This window comes from Hyla sarda, chromosome 9, assembly GCF_029499605.1.
Source record: "Hyla sarda isolate aHylSar1 chromosome 9, aHylSar1.hap1, whole genome shotgun sequence".
NCBI classification, from domain to species: Eukaryota; Metazoa; Chordata; class Amphibia; order Anura; family Hylidae; genus Hyla; species Hyla sarda.
Genome location: NC_079197.1, coordinates 170,708,601 through 170,720,279, shown reverse-complemented (window position 1 = coordinate 170,720,279; position 11,679 = coordinate 170,708,601). Strand labels below are relative to the sequence as shown.

Here is an 11,679-nt window from a genome sequence, read left to right as displayed (position 1 = left end):
TGTCTGTGTTTTATTCAAATTTGTTCCATTTTGTTTTCTTTTGTTTAAAAATTTACTATTTTTTACTGTGCATTACATTTTTTATTTGAATTTTTTTTTTTAATTTTATTTTGTTGAAACATATGTCGTATAAGACCCTGACCGTTAACTAGAACCAGGGCTTAAGCCCTGCAGGAACACGTGGGAACTGAGTTCCTGCACTTTTTCGAACACCATTACGATTAGCAGGAGTCCTGCAGAACCAGCCCCTGAGTGGGTGAGTTCCAAGACTTTTTTTCCCAAAAAAACTTGACCCTTGACTAGAACCAACCAGGAAAAGAGTGCGATAAGCACATTCTTTCGCGGCTTTGCGCCACGTGACCAGACAAACTTGGGTTAGGTTCACACTACGTCACTGCTCCTGTTAGTCGGATCTGTCGGCATCCCTCCAAAAATAGGATGCCGACGTATAACTGTTAACGGGAGCAGCGGACCCCGTTGGTTTCTATGGGCCAAACGGAATCACCTAGTGACTATTCAGAACATATGTGTTATTTTTTAACGAACCCAAAAACGCGGGCCGCTGCGCTCTTGAAATAGCGCATATGTTCTGAACAGAGTCACTTGGTGATTTTGTTTGGCCCATATAAATCAGTGGGGTCCGCTGCTCCCAGAGGCGTAACTTGTAGCTTCTGGGCACTGAGGCAAAATCGGCAACATGTGCTAATTATAATATTTTTCTCTTATGGGGCAGATGGGCTTTGGGGCCCCCTTAGGCACCTGGGCCCCGATGCGACTGCTACCTCTGTACCCCCTATAGCTACGCCCCTGGCTGCTCCCGTTAACAGTATACATTGATATCCCGTTTTCAGCTGGATGCCCATGGATATGACTAACCGAGTGTGAATCTACCCTTATAATGTAAGTCAATGGGCCTCATCTACTAAGCTGAAACCGACCAGTTTTTGTCGGGTTATTTTGGCGCAGAGTATCTGAGACCTGTCTGCGCCAGTCTGAGCCATTGTGTGACAGTGTGCGCCTGGAAAATCCGACAAACCCGACATTGCACTGTGAAAAGCCGAAAAGGGGGCGTGGTCTGTCACAAATGGGGCATGACCAGTTCAAAAAGGGGGCGTGGTCTGTCACAAATGGGGCATGACCAGTTCAAAAAGGGGGCGTGGTTTCACAACCCGATTGATTTACTATTGAATTCAAAGAAAATTCTGTGGATAAATGGCTGGAAATATCCACCTAGAAAAAGCCGGTCAGAAAATGTTCCCAACTTCCCAATAGTAAATAGAAAGGAATCCTGCAAGTCTGAAACAACTTTTCCCATTAGTAAAAACCCGAAACTCTTAGTAAATGAGGCCCAATAGGATTGTTTTGGTGGCCGTCACAGAGGGATGGGAGAGAAGCATTCAGCCACACATCTATTCTCCGCTCATTCTAGTGATCAGTCAGGGTCTATGTCCAGACCCTGATCGATCAAAACTTTTGACAAGTCAGAAGTTTTTTTTTAAAGTGTCAGTGCGGTATTAGTATCATTCAAATGTCAATATTTGCTCCATTTTTTACATCTGTACGTCATCTGCACTTTGACCTCAACCCGTTTACTTCTACAAGGCTAAAAACGGCGCAAATATATGGATCTGTTGTAAAGTGCTGCGTATTGAAAAATAAGGCTTAATCATTAAAAATGCATGTACAGTATAAAGAAACGAAAATGTGAATAAAGCCGTATTCATGCATTGTCTCTGCATTTTTAGTGCAAAAATACAGAACTAATAGGTATCTTATACATGGAGTGTGACTGCGCCCTTGTTGTAAGTCACTTGTTTTCCTCCTTCTCTAACCTTCTCTCATACTCTGCCTGGTGACTGCTGATCCTCTCCTGACAAGGCTCTTACTGGAGAGAATATCTGCAGCCGTTCTATCAGCTCTGTTCTTCCTGTTTACTAGTAATGTGGATGAGTAATATTGTTTCCTAGCACGGACCTTACATTGCGGCTTCTTCAGGGTCATGAATACAGAATGTCAGGCTTAATCCTAATTCTCCTGTGTGCACCGACAGTGTATTCTGGTGAGTATGGAAGAAAGAGCATGAATAGATATCTATAGATTTATTGTACATGTTGTATTTCTATGGTATGTTGTATTATGTCACAATACGTTGTTTGACTGCAGAAATTGTTTTGATTATAAAAAATGTACAACGTTATATTCTAGGAATAATTACAGATTTAGGATTTTAATAACAGACCATGTCAGGAAACTTCAGGTTAGACCACTGTTTCCCAACTAGTTGCAAAACTACAACTCCCAGCATGCCCGGACAGCTAAAGGCAGTCGTTAAACAGTGGTAGTGTTACACTTTGTATCTACTTTATGTTATGAATTGGATACGATCAGGAAAGGTATAAGTTATATGACTGAAAGTTGTCTAAACACAGAGCAGGGGCGTACCTAGAGTATTTGGCACCCGGCGCGGACCCTTTGTTTGGCACCCCTCCCCCCCCCCCCCTTAATTACACATCCTCCCTCCCCCCCCCCTTAATTACCCCCCCTCCCTTTACATAGAATTATTTACTTACATTTTGATGATGCCTCTGTCCGACCGCTGGTGATGGATCCTTCCGCTCCTTTAACCCCTTAAGGACTGAGCCCTTTTTCACCTTAAGGACTGAGCCCTTTTTTGCACATCTGACCACTGTCACTTTAAGCATTAATTACTCTGAGACGCTTTTACCGATTATTCTGATTCCGAGATTGTTTTTTCGTGACATATTCTACTTTAACATAGTGGTAAAATTTTCCTCGTTACTTGCATCCTTTCTTGGTGAAAAATCCCAAACTTTTCTAACATTGAAACCCTCTGCATGTAAGGAAAATGGATATTCCAAATAAATTATATATTGATTCACATATACAATATGTCGTAATTTTTCAGGGTCCAGTTCAGTTTTGAAGTGGATTTGAAGGGACTTCATTTTAGAAATATCCCATAAATGACCCCATTATAAAAAGTGCACCCCCCAAAGTATTCAAAATGACATTCAGAAAGTGTGTTAACCCTTTAGGTGTTTCACAGGAATAGCAGCAAGGTGAAGGAGAAAATTCAGAATCTTCTTTTTTTTTTTTACACTCGCATGTTCTTGTAGACCCAGTTTTTGAAATTTTACAAGGGGTAAAAGGAGAAAAAGCCCCCCAAAACTTGTAACCCAATTTCTCTTGAGTAAGGAAATACCTCAGATGTGGATGTCAAGTGCTCTGTGGGTGCACTAGAGGGCTCAGAAGGGAAGTAGCGCCAGTGGGATTTTGGAGAGTGAGTTTTTCTGAAAAGGCTTTTAGGGGGCATGTCACTTTTAGGAAGCCCCTATGGTGCCAGAACAGCAAACAAAAACCAACATGGCATACTATTTTGGAAACTACACCCCTCAAGGAACGTAACAATGGGTACAGTGAGCCTTAACACCCCACAGGTGTTTGACAAATTTCCGCTAAAGTTGGATGTGTAAATGAAAAATTGGATTTTTTTAAATAAAATGCTGGTGTTACCCCAAATTTTTCATTTCACAAGGGGTAATTGGAGAAAAAGCCTCCCAAAATTTGTAACCTTATTTCTTCTGAGTATGGAAATACCTCATATGTGGATGTAAAGTGCTCTGCGGGCGAACTACAATGCTCAGAAGAGAAGGACCGCCATTGAGCTTTTGGTGAGAGAATTTGGTTGGAATAGAAGTGAGAGGCTATGTCCGTTTACAAAGCCCCCCCGTGGTGCCAGAACCCCCCCACATGTGACCCCATTTTGGAAACCACACCCCTCACAGAATTTAATAAGGGGAGCAGTGCGCAATTACACCCCACTGGCGTTTGACAGATTTTTGGAAAAGTGGGCTGTGCAAATGAAAAATTAAATTTTTCATTTTCACGGACCACTGTTCTGGCGACCTTAAGTGGTTAGAAGATCCGTGAAGGCGGCATCAGCGTCGTGACGTCACGCCCCGCCGCAACACTCCTCCCCCTGCTGCTCTGACTCCACAGATGCAGGCGCCGGGCGGAAAAGTGTTGCGGTCGTGGTGCAGCAGTGGGTGGGGGCAGGGCCGGACTGGGACAGAAAATAGGCCCGGGCATTTTAGACTAAGCAGCCCGATGTGGTCCTGGGTGTGGCTATGTGAAGGCCATAATGAAAATGTTTTTTATATATATATATATATATATATATATATACACATTATAAAATTAGACAGTAACCAAATAACACCCGTATGTAAGGAGGAAATATTATCACCATACATATTACCATGATACTGTTACTGAGCAAATCCTGTATACTGGGACCAATAATACCAGTATACAAGGAGAAATATCATCACCAAACATATTACTATCATACTGTTATGAAGCAAATCCTGTATACTGAGACCAATTTTACCAATATTATCAGTATACAAGGAGGAATATTATCGTCATACATATCACCATCATACTGTTACTGACCAAATCCTGTATACTAAGACCAATATTACCAATAATACCACAGTAAAAAGAGGAATATTATAACCAAACATATTACCATCATACTGTGACTGAAAAAAATCTGAGACCAATAATACTTACTAATCTTACCAGTACAAAAAAAATAAAAATAAATGGTCAGCATCTCGTGCACAGTGCTAGTTTTGTGTTACCAAGTAAGGGACAAATAATACTGCCACACCATAACCACTGACTAATACCGCTATATTGTTACTGAATAAAATTGACTATACAAAAGACCAATATCCCCACATACATTCACCATATAGAGGTAGATACACTGGATTTGTATACCATATACTGTAAGTGATTATATACAGGACCATATAGAGGTACATACCAGCTGTACACAGGATATATACCATATAAGTGATTATATACAGGACCATATAGAGGTACATACCAGCTGTACACAGGATATATACCATATAAGTGATTATATACAGGACCATATAGAGGTACATACCAGCTGTACACAGGATATATACCATATAAGGGATTATATACAGGACCATATAGAGGTATATTCCAGCTGTACACAGGATATATACCATATAAGTGATTATATACAGGACCATATAGAGGTACATACCAGCTGTACACAGGATATATACCATATAAGTGATTATATACAGGACCATATAGAGGTACATACCAGCTGTACACAGGATATATACCATATAAGGGATTATATACAGGACCATATAGAGGTATATTCCAGCTGTACACAGGATATATACCATATAAGTGATTGTATACAGGACCATATAGAGGTATATTCCAGCTGTACACAGGATATATACCATATAAGTGATTATATAAAGGACCATATAGTGATTGTATACAGGACCATATAGAGGTATATTCCAGCTGTACACAGGATATATACCATATAAGTGATTATATACAGGACCATATAGAGGTACATACCAGCTGTACACAGGATATATACCATATAAGTGATTATATACAGGACCATATAGAGGTACATACCAGCTGTACACAGGATATATACCATATAAGTGATTATATACAGGACCATATAGAGGTATATTCCAGCTGTACACAGGATATATACCATATAAGTGATTACAGCTACATGAAGGAACTCACAGGTCCCGTCTTTTCTGATCAGCGTCGTCCTCTTTCCTTTTCTTACCCGTCCGCCATGATGTCTCCTTCCAGCCAAAACTTGATCTCTCTTCATCTGCAGAACAAACATCTTAGTCTCTGCATTTTTCTACTGCTCTCCTTAACGCTACACAATCTCCCCATCTATAGGCCTGTAATAATGTCCCTCTTGGGGTCCCACTCAGTAAAAGGGCAGGTAGCCAGGTATGTAGGTAGGTCACCGTTTCCCCAACCATGGTGCCTCTAGCTGTTGCGAAACTACATGCCCAGACGGCCTGTGGCTGTGGAGTCTTAGTTTTGCACAATAGTTGGGAAACACTGATGTAGGTAGTTAGGTAGCCAGGTACATAGCTAGTTGTGCAGGACCATATGGGGAAACTGTGCAATTGAGATTTTGGACCTAAATATTGTGATTTCGATATAATAAACAAATGGTGAAATCCTCCCATTTCATATCCAATCTCTCCCCCCCCCCCCCTTTTTACATCTATTCCCCCATTTCATGTCCACAGCCAATTTCACATCTCCCCCTTTTACTTTCTATTACCCCCAGTCACATTCTCCCCCCCACCCCCCATGTCACATTGTCCCATGTCCATTTCATGCCACATTCTCCCCTCATGTCATGTCACATTCTCCTCCCCCCATGTCTCATCTCCCGGTAGTTAGGTTGGAAGGTGTGTAGGCAGGTGGTCCCCTCAGACTAGACCCCCCTCCTCCTGTAGGCAGGTAGTCCCCCCAGATTAGCCCCTTCAGTAGGCAGGTAGTACCCCCAGATTAGACCTCCCAGTAGACAGGTAGTACCCCCCATATTAATCCCCCCAGTAGACAGGTAGTACCCCCAGATTATCCCCCCCACAGTAAGCATGTAGTAACCCCAGATTAACCCCCCCCCAGTAGACAGGTAGTACCCCCAGATTAGACCTCCCAGTAGACAGGTAGTACCCCCCATATTAATCCCCCCAGTAGACAGGTAGTACCCCCAGATTATCCCCCCCACAGTAGGCATGTAGTAACCCCAGATTAACCCCCCCCCAGTAGACAGGTAGTACCCCCAGATTAGACCTCCCAGTAGACAGGTAGTACTCCCCATATTAATCCCCCCAGTAGACAGGTAGTACCCCCAGTTTATCCCCCCACAGTAGGCAGGTAGTAACCCCAGATTACCCCCCCCCCAGTAGGCAGGTAGTACCCCCAGATTACCCCCCAGTAGGCAGGTAGTATCCCCAGATTAACCCCCCAGGAGGCAGGTAGTACCCCCAGATTAGACCCCCCCCCCAGTAGGCAGGTAGTACCCCCAGATTAGACCCCCCAGTAGACAGGTAGTACCCCCAGATTATCCCCCCCATAGGAAGGTAGTACCCCCAGATTAACGCCCCAGTAGGCAGGTAGTACCCCCAGATTAACCCCCCCTTTAGTAGAAGCCACAGATTAACCCCCCCTCCCAATAGGCAGGTAGTACCCAAAGATTAGACCTTCCCCCCAGTAGGTGGGTAGTACCCCCAGATTAGACAACCCCCCACCCGCGGCTTGTACCTTTTGTAGTTGCAATTCAGGGCAGCACCTTCCCCCACATAAGGGCTGGCCGCCGTGTAATGACGCTCGGTCACGTCACACTCTCAGAATACCTAGGGCCAGCATCAGCCCTTGAATTCTTGGAACGTGACGTATGCGAGCGTCATTACGCGGCGACCGGCCGACACGCGTAACTGTGCTGGTGGAGCAATTACAGGTGAGCAGGAGAGTGCCCGGTGTCCTCGAGTGGAGAGTGTGTGTGTGTGTGGGGGGGGGGCACCCCCCCTTGTGAGTGGCACCCAGGGCAGACCGCCCCCCCCCTCCCGTTTGGTACGCCCCTGACCACCATATTCTGAACCCTATAACCGTTTTACTCATCCATTGAGCTGTATGATATCTTATTTTGTGCGCTATGACCTGAACTTTTTATTGGTATCATTTTGGTGTCATTGAGCCTTATTTTTTTATTACTTTTTAATAAAAAAAATTCTGGGATGTGATGTTACCAAACGCAGGTAATTCTTGCATTTGGTAATTTTGATATATAAATTTTATGCTGTTCACCATGCAGAACCAATAACTTTATATTTTAATAGTTTGGACATTTATGCATATGATGATACCAAATATGTTTTATTTTTTTATTTGAAAAATCCGAAAATTGGGAGGTGATTAAAATTTTATATACAGCAGTCCCTCAACTTACAATGGCCAGATCTGCGAAACATGTCAATGGCTGGAAGAACCGACCAATAAGAATGGGCATTCACTGGTAAAACCCCTGTATTACACAAGTGCATGTACCGACTGGTGTCTGGTAGTGTCCCCCACAGTACAGGGAGGTATTATATGTTCTGTACTCTTTACCTGTATTACTGAAGTGTATACACTGACTGGTGTCTGGTAGCTCCCCCTACAGTACAGGGACCTCCATGTTCTGTACTCTTTACCTGTAATACTGAAGTGCATGCACTGACTGATGTCTGGTAGCGCCCCCTACAGTACAGGGAGGTATTACATGTTCTGCTCTTTACCTGTATTACTGACGTGCATGCACTGACTGGTGTCTGGTAGCGCCCCCTACAGTACAGGGAGGTATTACATGTTCTGTATTCTTTACCTGTATTACTGAAGTGCATGCACTGACTGGTGTCTGGTAGCGCCCCCTACAGTACAGGGAGGTATTACATGTTCTGTACTCTTCATCTGTATTTCTGGAGTGTATGCACTGACTGGTGTCTGGTAGTGCCCCCTACAGTACAGGGAGGTATTACATGTTCTGTACTCTTTACCTGTATTACTGAAGTGCATGCACTGACTGGTGTCTGGTAGCGCCCCCTACAGTACAGGGAGGTATTACATGTTCTGTACTCTTTACCTGTATTACTGAAGTGTATACACTGACTGGTGTCTGGTAGTGTCCCCCACAGTACAGGGAGGTATTACATGTTCTGTACTACTCTTTACCTGTATTACTGAAGTGTATGCACTGACTGGTGTCTGGTAGTGCCCCCTACAGTACAGGGAGGTATTACATGTTCTGTACTCTTTACCTGTATTACTGAAGTGCATGCACTGACTGGTGTCTGGTAGTGCCCCCTACAGTACAGGGAGGTACTACATGTTCTGTACTCTTTTCCTGTATTACTGGAGTGTATGCACTGACTGGTGTCTGGTAGTGCCCCCTACAGTACAGGGAGGTATTACATGTTCTGTACTCTTTACCTGTATTACTGAAGTATATGCACTGACTGGTGTCTGGTAGTGCCCCCTACAGTACAGGGAGGTACTACATGTTCTGTACTCTTCACCTGTATTACTGAATTGCATGCATTGACTGGTTTCTGGTAGCGTCCCCTACAGTACAAGGAGGTATTACATGTTCTGTACTCTTTACCTGTATTACTGAAGCGTCTGCACTGACTGGTGTCTGGTAGCGCCCCCTACAGTACAAGGAGGTATTACATGTTCTGTACTCTTTCCCTGTACCAGGGTTATCTGCTCCTTAGGACACCAGGTGAGGGTGACTCCATTTTACTTTTTTAGGACACTGTATACTGTACAGGACCCTGAAGAAGCTCCTGTCCTCTACATAGACAGTGATTACAGCTCCCAGCAGATATTTCTTTCTTTTATATGTAAGGATTTGCTTTATCTATATTAGTTATCTACTTATTTTTCTTTAATCCTCACTTTTTTCCTATTTTTGGATGACATTTTGGTGGCTTCAGAACCAATTACCAGGTTTCCACAGAGTTATGGCTCAACATACAATGGTCTCAACATACAATGGTTGTCCTGGAACCGATTAATATTGTAACTTGAGGGACCACAGTATATAATATACAATAAGTGGATCTAAAAGCAGGAATGTTCACTGTACGTTTGAGATCACAAGTTCCTGTGTGACTAAAATGAGACTCGGACTGGAAAAGACAAAACTTATCCCATTAACAACCACAAGGAGGCAGTAATGCTCTAGTTTCACTTTACGCTTCATTACGCCATTTACTGGAAATCACATTGTTCACCACCGACCCTGCCTGGTAACTGCTGATCATCGGCTGAGGTTTTTTTTCTTATTGGAGACAACCTGATAGTTTTTTTTTGGTTAATGGTTTAAATGCATCAAGCTTTATTTTTAGGACACTGTTCACTTTCAGTTTTATCAGGATAATGAATACGTTATGGCTCCCTTTATCCTTCTTGTCCTGTGTATATCCACAGTGTATACTGGTGAGTATGGAAATAAGAGAATGAATATTATCAATGTAGTCGTCATGTAAGTGTATCGCTTTATTATAGATGTCGGATTTCTATAGAATGTTGTGCGGTCATTTTTTATTTATTTTTTATTCTTTAAATGACTAAAAAGGTTTAAAAATCCTGTAGAGATCGCTTAAAATACAGAAAAAATGTACATATCAGAGGGTATTAGAACATGGATATCTTGTGAATGGTGGTGAAATGATCCGTGTAGAACAGTGGTGTCAAAGCTGTGGCCCTCCAAAGCTGTCTGCCTCCTCCAGAGGATCCACACTGATCATAAAAGGTAAATCAAGGCTTCCCTTTTGCAAAACTTCAACTCCCAGCTTGCCCGGACAGCCGTTGGCTGTCCGGGCATGCTGGAAGTTGAAGTTTTGCAAAAGGGAAGCCTTGATTTACCTTTTATGATCAGTGTGGATCCTCTGGAGGAGGCAGACAGGTGTTTGGCTGTTCGGGCATGCTGGGAGTTGAAGTTTTGCAAAAGGGAAGCCTTGATTTACCTTTTATGATCAGTGTGGATCCTCTGGAGGAGGCAGACAGGTGTTTGGCTGTTCGGGCATGCTGGGAGTTGAAGTTTTGCAAAAGGGAAGCCTTGATTTACCTTTTATGATCAGTGTGGATCCTCTGGAGGAGGCAGACAGGTGTTTGGCTGTTCGGGCATGCTGGGAGTTGAAGTTTTGCAAAAGGGAAGCCTTGATTTACCTTTTATGATCAGTGTGGATCCTCTGGAGGAGGCAGACAGGTGTTTGGCTGTTCGGGCATGCTGGGAGTTGAAGTTTTGCAAAAGGGAAGCCTTGATTTACCTTTTATGATCAGTGTGGATCCTCTGGAGGAGGCAGACAGGTGTTTGGCTGTTTGGGCATGCTGGGAGTTGAAGTTTTGCAAAAGGGAAGCCTTGATTTACCTTTTATGATCAGTTTGGATCCTCTGGAGGAGGCAGACAGGTGTTTGGCTGTTCGGGCATGCTGGGAGTTGAAGTTTTGCAAAAGGGAAGCCTTGATTTACCTTTTATGATCAGTGTGGGTCCTCTGGAGGAGGCAGACAGGTGTTTGGCTGTTCGGGCATGCTGGGAGTTGAACTTTTGCAAAATCTGGAGGGCCACAGTTTGAGACCACTGGTGTAGAATAAACTGGTATCTTCTTTGTACAAATTCTAGTCTTGAAAATGTATATTGTAGGAATTATTACAGATCTGGGACATAATGGTTCGCGTCAGGAAACTCAAAGCCGGTTTTAGACGGCCATATTGTTACTATGTGTATCTATTTTACGGTACGTTCACACAGACGGATTACCTGCAGAATTTCCACAGCATATTTGCTGCGGAAAATCCGCAGCAGATCATCTGCTACCATTGAATTCATTGGGTACGAAGGAAAATCTGCAAAACTGCCTCTATTGCGGATTTTCTGATGACCCATTGAAGTCAATGGTAGCAAAATCCGCAGGTAATCCACCTGTGGGAACATACCCTTATGATGTGAACTGAAGTGGATATCGGGAAAGGTATAGAATATGTAAAAGTTGTTTTAAAAAAACGAACATACAAAGGGCTATTTTTATTAAAGGGGTTGTCTGGTGAAAAACAACATATTCCCTATCCACAGGGTAGGGGATAAGTGTCATCCGCTGGGACCCCCTTGATCACAAGAATGGGGTCTCGGCTCTCAGGGAGAGCGCTTGCTGTAGATGATGCCCACTCCATTTATTTCTATGGGAGCACCGAAGATACCCAGGGTTTGGAAAAATTTGC

The 11,679-nt window shown here is 43.3% G+C and overlaps 1 protein-coding gene across 1 annotated transcript in view; it reads left to right on the top strand.

Moving 5' to 3' along the window:
* The first annotated feature begins 1,909 nt into the window (after window positions 1-1,909).
* The window catches only part of LOC130290971 (class I histocompatibility antigen, F10 alpha chain-like), an 89,520-nt gene continuing 79,750 nt past the window's right edge, over window positions 1,910-11,679 (top strand). The window contains exon 1 of the mRNA XM_056539257.1: window positions 1,910-2,059. Within this exon, the coding sequence (XP_056395232.1) occupies window positions 2,011-2,059 (49 nt within the window). The 5' untranslated portion in view covers window positions 1,910-2,010. The remainder of the gene's footprint in view (window positions 2,060-11,679) is intronic.